The 22428-nt window shown below is 36.7% G+C and overlaps 1 protein-coding gene across 1 annotated transcript in view; it reads left to right on the top strand.

Moving 5' to 3' along the window:
• Nucleotides 1–18169, top strand: part of LOC150082528 (mitochondrial inner membrane scaffold 2-like) — a 37185-nt gene extending 19016 nt beyond the window's left edge. Inside the window, exon 3 of the mRNA XM_090377823.1 lies at nt 17825–18169. Coding sequence (XP_090233949.1) covers nt 17825–18038 — 214 coding nt within the window. The 3' untranslated portion in view covers nt 18039–18169. The remainder of the gene's footprint in view (nt 1–17824) is intronic.
• The last annotated feature ends 4259 nt before the right edge of the window (nt 18170–22428 follow it).

The following is a 22428-nucleotide window of genomic DNA, read 5'->3' as shown; positions in this document are numbered from 1 at the left end:
TATTAACTACAAAATTGCAGTTTTGTTTTGAGACAACTTTAATTTAACTTTATGCAAATAACAATGCATATCATGTCATAGAAACTTATTTCTCTAGTAGTTTACAAGTTAGCTTTGGCTATAAGCATATTTCCAGTAAACCAAGAAAATGCCAGATGACTTTTTCTTGGTTAATTACAAAAACATCAACTATAAAATGATTTTGAAGTTAACATTGTCTGACACTAAACACTTTCATTATACTATCAGTCTATAGGCGTATAACACACTCCTCACTTTCCCGGTGCTTCTGTCACACCACACTCAACATTGCACTGGCCACTCATATCAACTGGATGCACTGCTCTAGAGAGATAAGAGCATAATAACTCCTCCCCTCTTGTCCTGTCTTTCCTTTCTGTACACATTGTACTTCCCATATTCAAATTGTGCATCCCTTATGTCTGAGTGACACCTTGTTTCCAATATCCGTACATTGTCCACATTTGATGACTTAACCAGTACCTCACATTCATCAAATTTATTTACTATTCTCCTAGTATTAGTGCACATGCACCTGTTCTTGTTGTTAGTTACCCTTAACAAAATCCATGTCATTGTTTTTTCCATTAGGACTCCCAACAGACCTTGAAATCCCTGACATCTTGCTTTTCAGGCTGAATATTATAATACTATAATAGAAGAAGTTCAAGAATCTCTTCCAACAGCTATTGTTAATTTATTAGTCTGTGTATTCCCTTCCCAAGCTATAATTTTCCGACCCAACTAACAATGCATTAGCTTCAGCAAATATTCTTGTACCCCATCTGTTTAAGCATATCCCACCCCCGTAAAACCAGTCTCTCCTCTTAACCAGCACAGGCCACGTTGAGAAATTCTACTCCATGAGCCTTGCAGTCTCTCCAGGGCTGAATTGATTGACAAGGCTCTCATCGTTTACTCCCTCCTATCATGTCTAGGCACAGTTGTCAACACTTTCAAATTTAATCCTAACTCATGTTTTCTCACTATAGCCCTGTACTTGTTAAGCAAGTCCTTAGACCTACTCTTTGACATGACTTCCCTATCAGTTAATCACTTTGATGTTCGAAATTATGATAATTCAATTATTAATATGAGATGGTGGTTGTCACATGAGTAACCTTTCTATGCTTGCAATTGTGATGAACAGCAACATAGCTATATTACATATTAGGTTTTTGAATTAAAAGCTCGTTTTTGTATTTGTCTTTGAATAGTTTTAGTCAAATATTGTAATTAATCAAACTTATCTGAACCTCCTAACATCCACTGGGGCATATATTATTCAAGGATGGAAGATTTTGTGGTGATAAGATGGTGATGTCTCACAAACAAAACATGTTTGATGATCTATAAAAGAGGATAGCTTTGTGTCTTGCTATTCAGAAGGAGCTGCATACCATGGGTTCAGTAGTAAGGGAAGATGTGCATAAGTCCAGTATCAAGATCACCAATGCAGAAAAATATTTAGAATGCCATTCCTGACATTCATGGACTCAACGGTATCAGAAGGTGCTGAAGTGATAAATATTGCTACAATGTTTCATTCCAAAGGACTTGTTTGGGTGTGGAGATTGCCCAGAGAACATTTCCTGTCAGCTTATTCCTTAATCATGTTTGGTGGAGGTGGTCTGATGTTATGGAGCCATTTCAGCTGGTTCAAAGTTGTTCCATGGGCAGTACTGTCTGGGACCACTACATCTATGATCTGCTTAGATGCTTTGGATAATTATGCACTACCTGCACTGTGGTAGTGCTATAGAAATGGTCCATCAGTTTCAGAACAACAGTGGCCCATGCCATACAGTGGGGATCATACAAGACTGGTTTGTGGACAGTGATATCAAAAAGTTGGATTGGTGAAGTTCGGAACCAGACCTCAACCCACTGAGCATGAGAGGATTGAATTGGAGTGCCAGGTGGAACTGATGTCAAAATGGCTTTCCAAATTGACTCTGACAGATACTTTTGCAGGAGAAATGGGAAGAAAATTACAGCCAACATGTATCAGAAGTTGGTAGAAAATAAGCCTTAGCGGGGTTTAGAGCCACTGTATACAAGCCGACAGTGACCTTGCTATGTATTAGGTTTTTGAATTAAGTTATTTTCTGCATTAGTGTGAATACCTTTGGTCATATAGTGTTTTATTATGAAAACTGTTAATTGTAAACATCTGTATTAAATGTGACTTCAATAAATATTTCATTCTATATGCTGTAGAAATTAGGGCAGTGTGGCATTAAGGGCAAATTACTACAATAGATAAAGGGACAATTGAGTGGTAGAAGCCAGAGTGATTATCAATGGACACTGCTCTAAGATCTAGAAAAATTAGACAGATGAGCCGAAAGTGAAACAGACCTGGGGATAATTGTGCAGGCAGATATGAAGTTCAGCAGTTGACACAGGCTGCCAGGAAGCTCTTGGAGTTATGTCTATGATTTGTAGGAATATTGCTAGCAGGGACAAGAAAGTGATTATCATTGTATAAGGTAATGGTTAGGCCACATCTTGAGTACAACATACAGGTCTGGATGCCTCATCTTAGGAAGGATATAGATCTGCTGTAACAGGTGCAGAGATTGATGAAGGAGATGAAAGGGTGGTCTCTACTCTGGGATTACTACATATGGGTAGCAGTAATTCTAGGGTAACATACCAACTGTCTGGTGCTGCACTCAGGGTAGTGGAAAATGAAAAAGACCTAGGGGTAATTGTGCAGTCAGATATGAAGTTACCTGAGTAATGCAGATAGGCTACCAGGAGGTCATGGGGTTTTGTCATTGATATACAGGAATTTTGCAAATAGAGATAAGGAGTTGATTATCCCATTGTATAAGGCAATGGTCAGACCACATCTTGCATAGTGAATACAGGTCTAGAGGCCTCATTTTAGGATGTAGAGCTCTTGTAAGGGGCACAGAGAAGGCAATGAGATTGGTGAGGGGAAACAATGGGGGGTGCTCTTACCAAGAATGGCTTCAGTTCCGCAAATTGCAGTGTCTCAAGACTAGGCACCTGCGAGGTGATCTGATTGAGGTGTTTTAAGGCTTTGAATGGATTTAGCAAGCTCAATGCTGATGATATTCTTCCTCTTGCTCAGACTATGCATGAGGGGACTTAAATTCAAATTGAGGAAAGATGGTTGCAGAATAGATGTGCATAAGTTTGCCTTTAGCTAGTAGGTATTTGATTTCAGGAACAAACTTCCGTCTGTTCTTGTGGAAGTGGATAGCTTGAATAAATTCAGGAAAAAACTAAAACTATTGGAGGGGATGTATAGGTGAAATTAGGAAGTTTTATTTTATTTTTTTGACTGAAAAAGCTGCTTGCTTTCTTGCATCATTTTCCACTGTAATACTAAATCTATGATGAAGATTTTAAATGTAAATATCCATTTCAGATTACATATATAATGAAAAATTTTTCAGGATTTGTATCCCTTTCGTTACAAGCATGCCTGTATTATGTTTCTGTCTTGAGAAAACAAATGTGTATAGTTTCCATAATGGTTAGTCTAATCCAGTGTTTCTCAACCTATGTGCTGTGGAAAATGCAAATAAAATAAAAAAATTAATAAATCCATGTTTTATAATAAAAATTAATTCAAATAAAAAATTTGTTTATTTATGCTTCGCTGATCCAAGCACCTTCCGGCGTTAAACATGTTGTCACGCTTTGATTCCTAGTACTAGATCTGTTCACCTTTATTCGGCCATTCTTATCACTTGAGAGTCTCTCCCATGTACCCCACAGTGCATTTTGCAGTTGCATAAGTGTAACTTGTAAGCAGCAAGAAATTTCCTTTGTGTTTTAAAAGTACTTTTTGTGTTTTTATATCTAAAACATCATATTCAGTTAATTCGTATAGAACAGGTATTTTCAATTAACTATATTAGTTGCTAGAAGTAACTTGAATTTTTTTGGAAATTATTACGATTAATAAATATTTAGTGAAAGAAAATCAGAAGAGGCAGCTAGATAACAACTTGGAGAAAATGACAAAAACAAGCAATCATCAACATCAAAAAAGAAGAAAACATGTTGTCATTAATATGATGATGATTATTTCGCGATGGGATTTTCATATACTGGTACCCAAGATTGTCCTCAACCTTTATGTGTGCTATGTGGTTTAAAATTGTCGAATGAATCACTGGTGCTGAGTTATTGCAGCGTCATTTTTCTACGAAACATGAGAATTTATCGTCCAAAACCATGGAATATTTTAAGACTGCAGGCCTAGATCTACTAGAAAACAAGGTACAGAATCTTATAATATGGCTAAAATATCTGATAAAGTGCAAGAAGTCAGCTATTTAGTAGCCAAACTGGTGGCAAAAAAAAAAAAAATCTCTCCTGATTGCAGAAAGTCTGATTTTACCAGCATGTCGGGTAATTGTGAAAAATATTTTGGGAGAGGATGCTGAAAAAAGTATAATGACAGTACCACTTTCAAACAGTACAATTAACAGGCGTATAAAAGAAATGTCCGATGATATTGATGAAATAACCCCAGGGGCTCACATCTGGTGAGTATGGGCTTTGCACACCCAGGGTCCTGAGCTGGATATCATCATTTTTCTTTCTTGGTGGGTCCCTTCTACTTCTGACTCTTGTTTTCTCTCTCTCTCTCTCTCTCTCTCTCTCTCTCTCTCTTCTGGCTGGTGCAGCAAAAGCCTCGGGCTTCCTTGCACCATATGGCTATTAATAATAATAATAATTTGTTCAATGTATTAATAATTTTGGAAAACTGTTTGCATTGCAAGTAGATAATTTTACAGCAGTGTTTCTTAACCTTTTTTTAATTATCGCCCCCTAAAGGGGGCGATAATTAAAAAAAGAAACTGTTTTTCGTAATCACCCCCCATGAAATTTTAAACAAGAAAATACTTTATACTTACTCTTTTTATTAAATGGGATCCCTAAACCTAATGTTTCTTAGCTAAAAGTTCAACGTTCGGTATGATGTTAGAAGGCTTAATTCTAATGGCTCCTCTTGAACAGATATGAATTCTGCTTCTTTCCTTTGTTAATATTTTATTTACTGAACTAAAACAAATTCCAACCATATAAGATGTTGGAAAACAAAAGAAGTAATTTAACCATTTGAGACCACATTGTTGGATAAAGAAGTTTAGTTGTTTTTGATCCCCACAACTCAGCCATTCCACTTTTTTCGAATTTATATTTGCATTCTTTGTTACATTTTAATTCAATGAGTTCTTTAATTTCTTTGCTAACAGACCTGGAATCGCATCCAATTGGATCTAACAGCCATGGCTTCACTTGAAAAGAAAAAAAAATCTGAAATCTATTTTTCATTTCACCTTTTAAAGAACACAAATGATCTCAATAATTATTAAGTTCCTTCTCGGTGAGAGATTCATTGATTTCAGGTAATTCTTGCATACCATGAAATTGCTTTCAAATATTTCCAGTTTTTCAATGAAGGCTTTTAATACATATTTGCAGTCTATGACCATAATTAATTTCCCTTGAAGTTGAAGTGATACTTCATTAAGTTTTCGAAAAATCCAAGCCATATAGTGTATGTTGTTTTTGTGTTTGCTGATCTCCTTCGCTAAATCTGTCTCCTTCATTTTCTAAAAAACTAATTATCATATCAAAACGGTTTATAAATCTTGTTAGATAGTTTCCTTTAGAAAGCCATCTGACTTCTGTATGTAAAAGAAGCCTCATTCTTCATTATCAATACAATTTTCTGAAAAGGCAATCATATTTGTTATGTGACTTTATTTTATTGATGGTTTTAATAACTATACTGAGAGATTGATAAAGAACTGGACTAATATTTTTTTGCAACCAGATGATGTCGGTGACCGTAATTGTGTACCGACATCATCTGGTTGCAAAAAATATTAGTCCATTGCAGTGTATTGTAAGAACTTCGGGACATACTTCCTTTAGGTGGGCTATAAAACCTTCGTCTTCGAACTATGGAAGTATCACCATCAATGTCACAGGATACCAAATTTTCTAATGGTACTTGTTTTTCATCAAACCATGTTTAACAGCTGCAAAAATGGATGTATTTTTTTTTTTTTTTTTTTTTTAGCATTAGTAGAGGCATTTGATGCAAGAAAGCAAGCTTATGCAGCATCAGCCAAAAAAAAAAAAAAAAAAAAAAACCCACTTCCATTTCACCCCTCTGTTCGTTCAAAATACCTGTCCAGCTGAGCCTTAAACTTATTTAGGCTATCAACCTCCACCACAAGGGATGGCAGTCTGTTCCACCAACCAACCACCCGCTGGCTAAAGGCAAATTTCCGCACGTCTATCCTACATCTGTCTTTCCTCAATTTGAATTTATGCCCTCTCAGGTGATTTTTCTGAGCTAGAGGAAGAATCCCATCAGCATTGAGCATGCTTAAACCATTCAAGGCTTTATACACCTCTATCAGATCACCTCGCTGGTGCCTAGTCTCCAGACACTGTAATTTGCAAAACTTAAGCCTTTCTTCGTAAGAGCACCCCTTTGTTCCATTCACTAATCTTGTTGCCCTTCTCTGTACTCGTTCCAGCAGCTCTACATCCTTCTTGAAATGAGGCCTCCAGACCTGTATACAGTACTCTAGGTGTGGCCTGACCATTGCCTTATACAATGGAATAATCACCTCCTTATCCCTGCTGGAAAAATTCCTGTATATCATTGACAATACTCCATGAGCTACTCTTGCAGCCCGTCTGCACTGCTCAGAGAACTTCATATCTGCCTGCACAATCACCCCCAAGTCCCTTTCATTCTCTACCACTGTCAGTGTAGTACCACAGAGTTGATACGTTGCTCTGGGGTTGCTGTTTCCCATATGTAGTACTTTACATTTGTCAATGTTAAACTTCATTTGCCACCTCTCAGCCCATCTGCTCAACCTTTCCAGATCCTGTTGCAGCAGCATAGTGTCAGTAGTGTCCTTGACAACCCTGCCAACCTTTGTATCATCTGCAAACTTGGACATTAAGCTTGATATACCATCATCAATATCATTTATAAATACAGAAAACAATAATGGACCCAACACTGAGCCCTGAGGGACTCCACTAATAACATTAGTCCACGATGAGCAGTGTCCATTGATTACCACTCTCTGTCTTCTCCCCCTTAACCACCCCTTTATCCATAGCAGCAATTTGCCTCCAATGTCACACTGCTCCAATTTGTGTAGCAGGCTTCCATGTGCAACAGTATCAAAAGCCTTTCTAAGATCCAAGTATATAATATCAAAGTTATTCCCTGCATCCAGTTCTTTTGTGACTGCATCATAGTATCCAATCAAGTTGGTCAGGCAAGACTTCCCCTTAACAAAACCATGCTGTGTCTGAGCTATAACTGAAGTCTTGTCTAAATGATCCTGCAGTGCTTCTTTAACCAGTGCCTCCTTTAATTTTCCTGGAACAGAAGTTAAGCTCACAGGTCTATAATTACTTGTGTCAGCCTTTGATCCTCCTTTGTGAATTGGGGTCACATTTGCACATAAATAAAAAGTAAAAAGCAAGAAAATATGTTTGACAGGATTATTTCATGATCATTATCATAATAAATCAATATAGGGTATCAGGGGGATAAGAATGTAGCAAAACTAAAACCAGATGATAAACTACTACCAGTAATAACAAAGATTAGTATGGGCCACAGCACCTAAGGTCAATTCAAAATATGTTTAAAACAGCAGAAGATCTATTACTCTCTAAGACTATTAACACTGTTTGCCTTGAATAAACCAGGTTGGTGCCACAACAAAAAGTCCAGAACCTCTGCCATCCCTGCCGACTTTCATGTCTAACATGCCTCATGTAAGAACTAAAGAGGTTTGAGAGTTGCCATAATATTTAGCATAGCACTATTCTTGTCACTAATATCAACCTATTCTGCTTGATGTGAAAGTTTACCTATTGCCTTGGCCAGTTGATGAAATCACAAATTGGCTGATCAATAATCTTCACCAGTCTGCATCATACATTTTAAGTGACTTTACCTTCCTCTATCTCAAATTCACCTTTAAAAGAAACCTGAAGACATCCTATATTGTTTACAAATGAAATTGGCTAATCATATGCCCACAAGAGCATGCACCATCCTTACCTGATATTCTCATCTATTGCTTATTGGTGAACGCCAATACAGTCACATCATCTGCCCATCAGGTTCTCAGTAATCCTATTTGCTTCAAATTTCACCACTTAAAAAAAAAACAAATTCAGGTTCTTGTCAGATCACTCAACCTTCTCAATCCTAAGTGTTACATGGACATCACCAATACCATGGAATGCAATCACATAACATGAACCAAGCCCGGAAACTAATATCCCCACACAAGGGTCGTGACTTTCAGCTCGTAATCAGAAAACAATAAAATTCTCCAGAACAAGGTGAATCCCAGAACTACATGAAAGCCTCAAAACAAGGCTTACACTCATGTTGGAAGTTGATTGGCAATATGTCTGAACGTATAAATTCACCTGTACCAGAGTATCTTGTTTTAAAAAGAATAAAGCAACTATCCTTAACATGCATCTAGACAACCAACTTAGAAGAGGATGCCCCTTCTACACAGTCAGATTCTTGAACACTACAGACTTGACCTTCAGGAATGGCTCAATCATTTTTAAAAATTTTTAATATAGGCACTGCAAGACATCTGCACTGTATGTAAGCATCTGATTTCAATGTGCCATTAGCTCAAATGTGCTGTTATTTCGAGAGCCTACTGTATATATTAATTACTAACAAACTATCTTTTACAACCACTTGGTCACTGGTGGCACTGCTCCTTCCTCTATGGGGCAGGGCCAGTAACCTGGGAGAAGAAACTCACTCTCCCAGGGTTAAAGGAGTAACTATGGACTTGAATAATTTTCCACCTTTAGAGCCATCAAGCACAAGGACAGAAATATCCAATGAAAATGACAATAACCAACTGAAAAAGTTTCAAGGAGAAGCAAAGTATCCTCACCTACCTAACTTTCTGGTTATACACTCTCTGTCTTCTCAGCCAGTGGGTAAGCTGGATCACCATTTATGATCCAAAAATATTTGGAGTCTGTTGTGGGATCACCAAAAATGATGATTAAGTGCATCAGCATCTATGGCCATAGTGCGCCAACTAACTACTTGCCGAAAAAACTGAACATACTCAGAGTTCATTCTTCTACAACATGGGGTGCAGACTGCTACACTTTACTTCACTTTTATAGAACTCTAATTAGGTCTCATCTTGCCTCATCTTGTTTAAGGTATGACTCTACTAGGGAGAGCATGTTAGCATGCCTTGCTCCTATTCAACATTCTGTCCTCAGGATTTCTATAGGTGCTTACAGAACATTGCAAGTACAAAGTCTTTATACCAGGCCTGGGCAAACTTTTTGGCTTGAAGGGCCACATTAGGAATTCAAAAAGAAGGCGGGCCGCACGTAAAATACTATTTTTAGATATATATTATTTATTATCATGAAGAAGAAATATAACATAAAAAAATTATTCTCTAACAACCAAGAATTTAATGAGATGAATGGAACTGTTTTACATCTTTTAACATTTTTTTAATTTCGGGTGTTAATTTTGTAGTTGAGATTCTTAAAACTGCTTGTAAAATGTTCATCGGTGATGCTTGATCGTAAAGAATTTTTATTTAGATTCATGATGGAAAATGTTTGTTCACATATGTAGGTTGATCCAAAAATAACCAACATTTTTCTGGCAAAATCTTTATAAGTTCGTCGAATTTGTCCGAATTAAGAGTATTGTAAAATTTACAGATTTCCTCACGACGGTGCAATTCCCTTAAATCGGTATCACACTGCAGATCTATAATCTGAAGCTGTAGTTCACTCGGTGCACTATCAATTTCTATTGAAAATGGGTCGCGCACTATTGCCAAACTTATCTCAGTTTTTCGGAAGTCGCCAAATCTTTGTGAAAAGTCGTCATTCAAAGCGTTGATAATTTCACAATATTTTTCAAATTTATTTTCTGGAATCTTCAGCAACTTCATGGTTGGAAAGTGGTCTACCTTGTTAATTAATATATGTCGAAGGAACAACTGGAGTTTTAATTTAAATCCATTCAAACTTTTTACCATATCATGGGCGTATAAATTTTTCCCATGTAACACGGTGTTGAAAGTATCTAAGTGTGTCACGATGTCCAGGGTAAACGCAAAATCACAAATCCAGTTATTATCAGTTAATTGGGGAAAGTCCATAATATTTTTCAGTTTTAAAAATAAAATGATGTCATCTTTAAGATCCCATACTCGCCGAAGAACTTTTCCTAAGCTAAGCCATTGAATTTAGCTATGATAAGGAATATCTGTGTACTCGGATTCAATATCTTGAAGAAAATTAACGAATTGTCTGTGTTTCAGGCCCCTCGATCGTATTAAATTTACAAGTTTAGTAATACAAGATGTGACATGTTCAACTTTTAACACATTTTTACATAATACTTGTCGATGTATAATACAATGAATTGTAATTAAATTATAATCAGGATAATTTTCACAAATTTTATCCCGAATTTTCTTTAACGCTCCAACATTTTTACCTGTCGAATTTGGTGCTCCGTCAGTTGTTACGCTTACCATTTTGTTCCATTGTAAATTATATCTTGTTAAGCATTTTTCAGATATATCAGCTCCCGTTGTTTGGTCTATTGAAAGATTCCATTGAAAGAAGCTCTTCAATAATTTCAAAATTAGAGGTACATCCACGTGTGAAAATTAATAACTGCGCAGTATTCTTTTGGTCGTTACTTTCGTCGAGAGCTATCGAGTACCATGTTATGGATTCTAATACTGATAATAATTGCTCATTCAAATTTGTATCGATACATTCAATTCTTCTTACTACTGTTCGCCGAGATAAACTTATATTCTCAAATTTGTGTTTAATGTCAGGACATATAATTCCACAAGCTTCAGTCATACATTCTTTAATATAGTCTCCATCACAAAAAGACTCGTTGCTTTTTGCAATTATAAGAGAAATAACAAAACTTGCCTCTACAGTAGCTTCTTGTTCCTTAGTTAGCCGCGTAAACACATTTTGTTGTTTAGATAAATTTTGAATCAATCCATCAGCAGTTTTCTTTCTCGCTTCCGGAGTTAAATTGGCACCATATTCGGAATGTTTAGTATTTATTGTACTCTTTCAACACTGAGACACTCTCCCAGCAGATGAGACAAATAGTCTTGTTATTTATTTTAGCAAAAAAATATTTTGTGTTCCACTCTTCATTGAAGACACGATGCTCTTGTTGAATTTTTCGTTTTTTATTCATTTTTAAAAGGGCGTAAATATTATTTTTATCGCTACTGGCACCAAGATGATAACCGAAGATAACGCAAAAAAACTAACTGCTGGATGACTGTCAGAGAAAACAGATTGGAACTGCGACCGGTCAGCAGTCCTATCCTATTACTCCGACACCGCAGCAAAGCCGTTGTCTTCATCACCGGTTGTCTGTTACCGTAGTTTCGCGCGGTTAGTTTATAATCGCAAATTATACAGTTATAAAAGCGCCCGTTGGCTCGCTCCGGTTCGCGCACAATTTCAAATTCTATCTCAATTTGAACAATACAGAGATGATAAAACAATTTACAACTCGACAAATTCTATAATGTATTACATATACAAATTTATTTTTCAAAAAGGCGTCGCAAAAGGCATAAAATAAGTAAACCTTTTTCGACAATACAATTAAAGCTCGCGGGCCGCACAAAAATGTGCGGCGGGCCGCATGCGGCCCACGGGCCATAGTTTGCCCGGGCCTGCTTTATACTGAAGCCCATGAAGTTCCACTCTGTCTCAGGAGAAACATGTTACTTCTGAATTATTCAGCTAAAATTTGAAGCATGCCTACCCAACCCGTTTGGTCGATACTTAGTGATTCACAGTTTACAATGTACCATAGAAATAAACCCAGAGCAGTTCAGCCTGCTGGTATCAGATTGCAGGTGCTATCACAAACCCCTCAATGTGGGCACCTGTATGTGGTGAGGGGGACCTCCCAGTGATGCCACTGGTCTTCAGATTAGCATCACTGGGATCTAATGCCCATATCTTGGTTCCAGGGGTACATCATTGGAATCCAGCAGGTGCAGCCATGCGTCACAACCCATGGAATGTCGTGCGTTCTGGTGTGCAGAACAAAATATCGCAACGGACCACTATCGCACTTTGTCGCAAATGGACTACAACAGTCGAAAAGGAGAACTTGTCATGCTGTGTCATATCAGAGTGGGATCTTCACGAAAGATCAAGGAGCTGCCAAGCTGAATATCCATGAGAAATATTCATGGATAGCTGTCAAGCGAATATCCATGAGAAAGGATGGGAATCTCATTCCCACTCAAGTTCTCATCCTTATATTCTACACCCCACAGCCTCCAAGTGCCATCAAGGCAGGCTACTTAAACTTCCCAGTGAGAATGTACATACCAAACCCACTAAGGTGTTTTAGATGTCAATAGTATGGCCATTCACAAACAGCTTGTCATGGTAACATTGCCTGTGCTCAATATTGGTCCAAAGATCACAAGAGCAACGAATCTTTAGCTCCTAAGCCAAATTGTACTAATAGCCAAGTAGAGCACCCTGCATACTCTTGAGCATGTAAGTGGTAGAAAGATGAAAAAGATTCAGAATCTAAAAACAGAACTGAATATCTACCCAGGAGGCCAGAAAATGCATCCAACCAATAAATAGTGCCAAGCCCTCATATACTCAGAAAGTTTCTGAGAAATGTACCATTAGGACCCAAACTGATATGACTGTTTCCCCAAGTTCACAAAAGCCCATCCAAAATTCACAGTCAGTTGCCACTCCTATACTTTTACCCCCTAGTGCTCCATCACTTCCAAAACAGTGCTAAAGAAACTCCAAAGAAACTGGAAGAGCCACCTGCAATACAAGAAATAATGAATGTAGAAGTTAAGGTGCTACAAGACTAGTCTACCCTGGAACTCTTTGCAAAAGAAGATATTGATAAAGGCCAATGCCCATTCTTGGCATGGTAGTAGGTGCAAGACGTGCTGGACAAAGCATCTCTGAAACGGCAGTTCTCCTGAACTTTTCACGCACAACAGTTTCAAGGGTGTATCGATAATGGTGCTTGTTATGTTTGTTTGTTATTTGGTTTTTAGGAGCATTAGCAACTAAGGCCATATTGCTCCAGGAATATGCAGTGGTCATTCCCTGACCTTTCCGCATCCTCCGTACTTGGTGGTGACAGGCTCGAACACCGGTCTATTCAAGAAGCGTGTGCTATGCACTGCTGCTCCTTCATATGTGGCTATGGAGGCGCCTGTCGATAATGGTGCAACGAACAAAAAACATCCGCTCAATGGCACTCCTGTGGAAGAAAATCGTTTGTTGATGAGAGAAGTCAGAGGAGGACGGCTAGAATTGTGCAAGCAAACAGACAGGCCACAATGTCGCACATCACGTCAAAATACAACCTTGGTGTGCAGAACAAAATATCGCAACGGACCTGTGCTTACTGGCGATCGTTGATCAGATGGAAGGTTTCTAGGTAGTTTAAGAGTTGGCGGTTAATTGATTTCTCCATTACTTTAGAAAGAGTAGAAGTAATTGCAATGGGACGATAATTGGATGGGAGGGATTTGTCACCCTTTTTAGGAACTGGCTGCATATGAGCAAATTTCCAAGCAGAAGGAAAAACACCTTTTAAATAAGAAAGTGAAAAAAGGCGGCAAAGAATAGGAGTAAGTTCAGGAGCACAGATTTTGAGAACAAGTGGAGAAATACCATCAGGACCTGGAGCTTTCTTAGCATCAAGATTCATCAAAATCCTTCTGATATCCTTTTGACGGAAGACCACAGGAGGCATTGAATGGAGCGTGTTAGGAATGGTGGGAGGTGTTTTACCAAGATCATTAATACATGAGCTGGAAGAAAAATGGGATGCTAGCAGGTCAGTTTTATCCTTGGCTGAAGTGGCAACAGAACCATCTGGTTTGAACAGAGGTGGGAGCAGAGATGGGCAAAAGTTGCGGCCAATAGCTTTGGCAAGAGACCAGAATGCTCGGCTACCATTAGGGAAAGAAGCAAGTTTTCTACTCTTAGCCTGTTCAAACTCTAGTTTGGACTGATTAATAACTGATTTACAATTGTTGCGAGCTTTGGTGTAGGCAGAAAATGAAACTGAAGAATTAGAAACAAGCCAATTACGATATGCAACATTCTTCTCTTGGACAGCCTTAGCACATTTATTGGAAAACCAAGGTTTAGATAAAGGACGAGATTTTAAAGTGGAGTGTGGGATAAAGGATTCCATTCCTGCAAGAATAATTTCACTGACACGATCTGAGCAAACGTTGACATCTGAAGTTTTGAAACAGTAATCAGACCAAGGAAAAGAAGAAAAGAAGTCTCGCAGGTCATCCCATTTTGCATTCTTGTAATGCCAAACAATACGAGGTTGGGAATAGCCATGAGATAAAGGTTCCATTGGAGAAGAGACAATCACCAAGTTGTGATCTGAAGTGCCTAAAGAAGGACCTCTCACTTCGACCTTGTACTTAAAAGGGTTGTTTGTGAGAAAAAGATCAAGCGTATTGGCTGTATGATTAGGATTGTCTGGTATTCTTGTAGGTAAATGAACAATCTGTGCTAGGTCATTAGTAATTGCAAAAGCCTCAGCATCTCGACCTGCTGGGTCGGTGTGACTAGAAAACGGAAGCCAGCTGGAGTTGTGAACATTAAAATCACCAAGGAAAATTACCTCACTGTTAGGAAAGTTGGACTGGAGAAAGTCAAGCTGCAAAGAGAGGAAGTCATAGAGCTCCAAGTGATTAGTGGAGTTGGGAGAACGGTAGAGACAACAGATAAATTTGACACAATGAGGTAGAGAGATTTTAAGCCAGAGAAGATCAAAGAGAGGAGATTCCAAATTGCCAAGTCTCTGACAGGGAATATCAGAACGGACATATGCACAAGTACCACCTTTGAGGCAAAAGGAATCATACAGCAAATAATTTTGACATCTGAGATGAGCAGTAGTTGAATCAACCGATAGAAAAAGTACATGGGGTTTGGAAGACTGCAAGTGGAAATGGACATCGTTGAGATTAGAATTGAGACCACGTATATTTGTGAAATGAATTAGGAAGTCCTTGGGAGGTTTAGATCTTTTCGCAGATAAGCTTGCTCTATTATTTTGACAATTCATGGTGTATTCAATAGTAAGAAAAAGTGGGTGGAACATGCTGTATGAAGTAATGAAATTTTTGGATATGGCGTACATGTGGTAAGAATATACCCAGATCCTTGACATAACGTGGCCTCGACAATGCTCCCCGCATACACACTACTCGGACTCCCTCCAGTCACTATCTGGCAGAGTAGAGGTAGCAAGATTATACACTAGCTGACCTGGAAGCCTCCTAGAGAGTTACCAATAGGTTTGGTCCGGTGTACTAACTAGCGGCCGGCCTGCGAACACCGTTTTAGAGCTGTACCCTCGAAATGTAAGGAATATTGGATCTCGCCACGACATTCATCATAACCTCAAAAATCATCAATCATACTGCATGACAGAAGAGTTAGGGAAGGGTTGACCGGAACTTAGCTCTAGAGACTAAACATGGGTTCCACCACTTCAAGCCTCCAATAAGCAAAGTGGTGGTATTTCACCGGTTGATGAGAGTCATCTACCACCTAGTACTGCCTGGTAACATAGAGGGGCGGCATTCCTCCATGTGGTGTGGGTGCCACACCTCAACCCCTGCTTACATTGGTTCACACCTGGGTGGTCATCCACCATGTACTTGTGCATGGAGGTTATACCCAGGATTACTAACAGTCCCACCATCGTGAAGGTGCAAGCAGAGGATTTGGCTGTCATAGATCGTCTGGACTTCGCCGAAATTGGGTCCACTTGACTTGAGTGTCACCCGAATATCAGTTCCATCAGCGTTTTAGACTCTCAGGTAGCAAGTACAGCTTGTCTGGCCTATCTGAGAGAATGTCTGTGACAACCTCAAGGACCAAGTTGATTGTGCATAGTTGGGGTTTTGATTTTATTTCACCCATTGGAAACTTTGTAGCTATGTGCATAGCTTACAGGTGCCTGGCAGCCAGTCACTTTCCTGATAAGCTAATCTCTCATACATCCAGTTCTCAAGTTTTAAACCAAGAACTTGCATATAATATGCAAATTAGTTCATCAGTAATTAATGTCACCTGTATGGTTCTTGGAGTCTATCTTACACAGCTGTACTTTTTTTTTTTTTTCTAGCAGCTGGGAAATATTTAGTTGATAATCACAGGTACATGATCTTATTTTCTACATATCTGGTATTAGATTTCATGTTTCATAAAAAGAGTCTGTTAGTGTATGTCACTAGTAATGTTCTTATTAGCAAACACTAAAATTACCAAAGCAAATCTACAGTTGGTTTTTTTTTTTTTTTTTGTTCAATGGCTAAATTAAAAATCTTCAGATGACCATTCTTATCTATATAAACCTGATTCATACTTGACAAATTATGACACCATTCTAGAGGGATACACCATGGAGTGTCACAGGCCATTGATCAAGATATGGAACACTGCATCTGACTTTTCTGCTGAATGAATAGCACAGCAACTTTTGTTACTAATGGTTTTTTTGAGTTTTCAGACTATTGGATTAAATCTAGATTTCCCTCGGTGTGTGCAGTAACATAGTAACTACAGAATAAAGTATCATAACATCAGTGCCATCAACAATTGATTGAACATCTCTGTTTTATTAAAGATTTTACATACATAGATAAAATAGAGTACGTTGAATAGCACATTGTCAGGGCCATCATCATTCAATTCAATACTTCAACCATAATTGGCAGAGCTGGCCATTTCTGTGTTTTCTTCTGGTTAGAGACAGACCACTTGTAACTGTCCGGCTATTTTTTTTATCAGTAGGCTATATAAATTTAATGTTCTCAACAACTGCCTATTTCACCCATCATCTGTGGCTGCTTACTTTGTCATCATCTTATCCATGGCTGTATATCTTGATGAAACTCTTGCAAGGAGAATCAGTTGAAGTGTTTAAAGCTTTAAATTGAGTGAGTGAAATAATCCTGATGGCATCCTTGCTCTTTCTCAGAAGACATGTAAGGGATTTAAATTGAGAAAGTACGATTGTAGAATGTGACTTGAAATTTAGGAAAGAATTATACAAATTATTAGAGTTGGGGTTATTTTTTTTTTTGCAGATGGTGCACAAGCTTGCTTTATTGCATCATCTGCCAATACTAATCCGGGCCTAACTATGCTTGTAAAACAGAAATGGATAGCATTGCTAGTTATGGTTTAAATATGTTTAGTGGTTGCTAGCCCCTGACAACATGCTATTCAGTGTATTCTGAGTGGTAATATGTTTTGTCTGTATCTTTAATATTTTCTCCTTAGGGCAGTAACACTTGATTTTGACTCAAGATACACATATAGCTATTCATCTTTTTAGATAAAAAGTCTATTCCTGCCTTTCAGCATAGTTACTGTCAGTACTGAAATATATTGCATGCCTGATTTTCCGTAAGCCTTAACTTATCTTTGCTCACTGTCTTACTGTTAAATAAGACCATGAGCAACGATAAGGATGGATGGCACTGCAAAGTGCAGTTTTAAATTACTTTGAGCCATATCCCAAAAAATCTGAATGACATACCACTTACACTAGTTTACCTGCTCATGTGGATTTGTTTTTATATTTTTTATGAGCCCATTAGAGGGTTAATAAGGCATTGCTAATGTTTTAACCTTTTCTTTCCAGTGGAATTGATGTCGAACATCTACTAACCAGGATCGGGTTATCAGTGGCTACAGTTCAAAATAAAATCCTAGTGGGAGGTAGCACATTTGTTGTTGCATATGCAGTACACAAAGTTTTTGCACCAATCAGAATTGGAATTACATTATCTGTTGCTCCACTTATTGTGCAGTACCTTAGGAGGATTGGTATTCTGAAGGCACCTAAAAGGAGATAAAAAATCTATTTTGTATACAAGTAGGGTATCTGAAAAGTTTCTGGTTTATAAAAAGAACGAAGCAATCTGGAAATTGATCAACATAATCACCTGAAGAGCCACATTTGATGCAACATTCACCACCTATTCTAGACCCTGATTCACTTTTTTTTTTTTTTTTTTTTTTGTTAGTCCCCAGCAATATTCCATTCAGTGTGTTGTATTTGTAACATATGTCTATATTTGTATAAATTTTAATAATTTTCTCCTTGGGGCAGTTGAGCTTGATTCAAGGCACATTTAATCGAAAAAATGTTCAAGGAACTCTTCCATACAATTCACTGCTATGATTCTGTATGTACTCTTGGATCATGCAAACAAGTCACCTCCCCCTTTGTTTTTTTATTTATATATTTTTTCTAGTGCTGGACACCAATAATATCAAAAGGTCCTATTTGGAAAATGAGTAGTTATGATAGTTTCCAGAGTTATCTAAGCATTGCATGCAGGAAGAGTTTTTCATGCTGCATGGCCTTTAACTGCTCATTAAGTCTACCAGGGAAGGATAATATTCACCCATAACAGATTTACCCTTTTTAATTTATAGTATCATCTTTTCTTTGTCCAAAAAAAACACCACCTGATGTCACTCTGATCATATTAATGAAGCCAAGTTTTGTCAGTAATTGTTTGGCAAAGGGGTGTTTTTTTTTTTTTTTTTTTTTTTAATCCTGGTCAAATTCACAAGAATTCAATTTCCATAATTCACCCTCTCCCTACATTCATATCTTTTGGAACCCATTGTGTTGAATTTTTTTTCACACTCAGTCCTTTATGGACAGTACAATGGACTCATTCACACAATATGTTGAATGTCTTTTCCATATATTGTAACCCAATTTGATATATCAAAATCAGGCCATTAACATGATTGCTCTTTACTGTGGTTGTTGTAGTCATAGGTCAATCCAGACTTTGGTTCATCCTTTTATTACTTCCACTTTTAAACTCAGAAATGCAGCTCTTGATCTAGCATTCTCTCATCTTTTCTAGACCCTTAACATAGAACCCATTATCATGATCTTCTGACCAAACACAATGATTGTGTAATGTTTTGCCAGTAGTCCTTTCTAAAAAAAAAAAAAAAATTCTGTGCTGCATAGTTTTCTTTGTCATGAAATTGTTTTGGGTATCATAAACCCAAAAAAAAAAAAAAATAAAAATAATAAAGATATTACTCTAAAACTTAAATTACACACAAATAATTGTAATTTAATATTGTTTATTTTATTTTCAAATAATGAAATATATAATGGGCTAGACACTTCTCAATGCTCCTTGTAGTTCCATGTATGAATGGGATAAGTACTAGTAAATTTGTAAGGATGTTCACAGAGCATAGCAGTGTATAAGTATATAAATTTCTTTTTATTGTATTGGTAGGGGTAAATCTGTTTTTAAAAAATGTGTAAGGATTTATTCACAGTGCAAGATTTTTTTTTTATGCAGCTTGATGCACAAAATGTTTGGATATCATTTGATTTATTTTTAAAGCATTTTCTTAAACTTTTGCATTGAATCTGATCACTTCATCAGATAAAATCATTAAAGTTAATTCATAGCTCTAGTGGAGTTTAATTTTATTTTTTAAAATAACTTTTAAAATATACAATGCTTAATTAGCCATAAATACTGCAACCCAACAGCATTCTTACTAAATCAGTATGCAGAATTACTGTTATCTCTTGCAAATGAACTGTAAATATTTTTGTAATTATGTATATCTCTTGATAAGAATTAAATTTATGTTACAGAAAAGAATTTGTCTATAACTTTATTATTGTTAAATCATAAGGCAATTTTTTCTTAAAAACACACCACAAAAAATGCACAGCCCACTGTTAAAATATTATGCTGGCTTATTTTACAAAAGAAAAGTTAAAATGAACTTCCAACTTTCTGTGGCAGTTGGCCATACAGATCATAAACACAAATTTATTTACAAATATTTATAAAAGCAGTGTAGCATCTGTGGAGTGTAGGTAATCTACATGTAGACTGTTGAGCTAATGGTACCCCAATTAATGGAACATTTGAACTAATGGCACATTTAGATCGGATGTTTACATAAAGCACAGAAAAAAGACAAGTCATGTGATTACTGTGTTTGTTTATGTTTGCCATTTTGAAAATGAATTCTGTACTGATATCACGGATTATACTGCTGTTTTACATCTATATTAAATTAAAAACCCCTCACATGGCTCTTAAAGTTAATAAACCCATACAGAGAAGAAAAGAACAACATTAAAGTTTAGTGACAAACTTAATCAAACCAACCAGTGATATAATCCAAACTATTACATTAAAGTTAATCCATATACCCATGCATGTACTAACTCATGCCAGGGAGTGAAAACAGCCCATAAAAGTTCCTCGCGTCATTGACGGGATTCGAATCCTGGCCTTTTCCACCCCGTGACGATAAACACTGTGCTACCCACATAGACTAAATTTGATATAATAAAGAAAATAGAATGGGGTGTAAAAATGTTTATTAATGGCAGAATATAACACCAGATCATCAACACATTCATGTTCTTTATGTGCAGTTAATAAAATTGCATTATTAATCTCTATTTCTTATTTAGCCTCATTATTTCTGCATTAAATGTATTAAAAATACAAAACTTTCTAGATAACATAAAAATCAAAATAACAGCACCTTGAATCCCTGAAGGTGCCGTTATTCTGGAAGTCTACTATAATTATTAATATTTGATTTGACTTGGCATTATCATCTAAGCTGCCAATGTACCATAAAAAAAATAAAAAAATAAAACCAACCAGTGTTTGGCATTTTGCCACTGCCAATAATAAAAACAAAGGCTGTATCTCATTTTGTGATAGTTTGCACTCTCGTGCCACCTGGAATTACTGTCACAAATTCATAAAATACAGTTTTGTGCATTTCCTAAAAGGAATGACAATCCTTATGAATGCTGACTTCATCGTTGTACACTTCTTTCAGAGGCCACATTACTTTTTGCACATTGGTAAGTCATCATGATAAAAACAATTTTTAATGATAGATATTGTTGCTGCTTCTGTTAATTTTTTTATAAAAAAATTCTGTAATAATTTATAACAAAATTCAAGTTTTCTTTTTAAGATATAAATTCAGCATTCAAAAACCTGGCAATTTTTTGAAAAAACTATATATTTTTTTATTACTGGTTACATTCTTTCTTATTTGAAGATGAAGCCTGTTTAATCAGTACAGGTTCTGAAAATAAATATCAGGAATGGAAGGATATTGTTCAAATTTTTGAAATAAAAAAAATCTTATTAGGATCCTCTCAGCAGAAACCTGCTTCTATGTAATACATGAACTAAGATATTTATTTTCAGAACCTGTACTGATTAAACAGGCTTCATCATCAAATAAGAAAGAATGTAACCAGTTATGTCAATGACATTTCAGGAATGGAAGGATATTGTTCAAATTTTTAAAATAAAATAATCCTTATTAGAATCCTCTCAGCAAAAACCTGCTTCTATGTAATACATGAACTAAGATATTTTTTATTACTATGCAATGTTAGAATGATTTACCATTAATGAAAACTATATCATTTTCAGAAACTACATTAATATTTGGGAAATTATGAAATTTATCAACTATTCAGATGGATATCCTTCAAAGTTATCTAACACTATATACACCAATTCCAGTGCTTCTGAAATTTGTGTGGAAGCATTTCCAAGTGTCTTTTAGAATTTCTGATAGTTCCTGTGTCACATTTTGAATAATTTCCTTAATCATTACAAACCTGTGACCTTTCAAGGGGACTTTAAGAAAATAATAAATATATAATCGGAGGGAGCTAAATCCAGTGAGAATGGTAGATGGGGAATATAGCAATCTGCACTGCAAGAAATTCTTTAATGGAGAGAACAGTGTGCAGGGGTGTTGTCATGATGCAAATGGCAATTCTTTGAAACACTTTTGTGGCTTCTTTCTATGAACAACATTGCACATTTGCCACAGAAATGTTTTTTAGTTTCTTGATCTACATAGGACAAATTCATAATAAAAAATGTCCTATGAGTTAAAAAAAAAAAATTATTAAAATAACCACGATCTTTAGACTTAAACAAAAAGATTCTTACTTTGAGCTTTGTTTCCAGACCATAGCTGTACACCCACAATTCATCACCATTAATGACAGAAGAAACAGTGTGGGTCAGCAGCTGCACATTGAAGAGTCTGCCACGAGAGAACTCGGCAATCCATGTGATTACATGGGGGATGCAAGGCACCAATTTGGCTGAAATGCAGTTTTCCAAAATCTTGTGTTAAAATTGATCAGTAAGTCACATAAATACCAATTTCACTAGCAGTTTCGCA

Source organism: Mastigoproctus giganteus, chromosome 7 (genome assembly GCF_048544385.1).
Source record: "Mastigoproctus giganteus isolate SK-2022 chromosome 7, ASM4854438v1, whole genome shotgun sequence".
NCBI classification, from domain to species: Eukaryota; Metazoa; Arthropoda; class Arachnida; order Uropygi; family Thelyphonidae; genus Mastigoproctus; species Mastigoproctus giganteus.
This window is presented reverse-complemented; position numbering and strand designations above follow the sequence as displayed.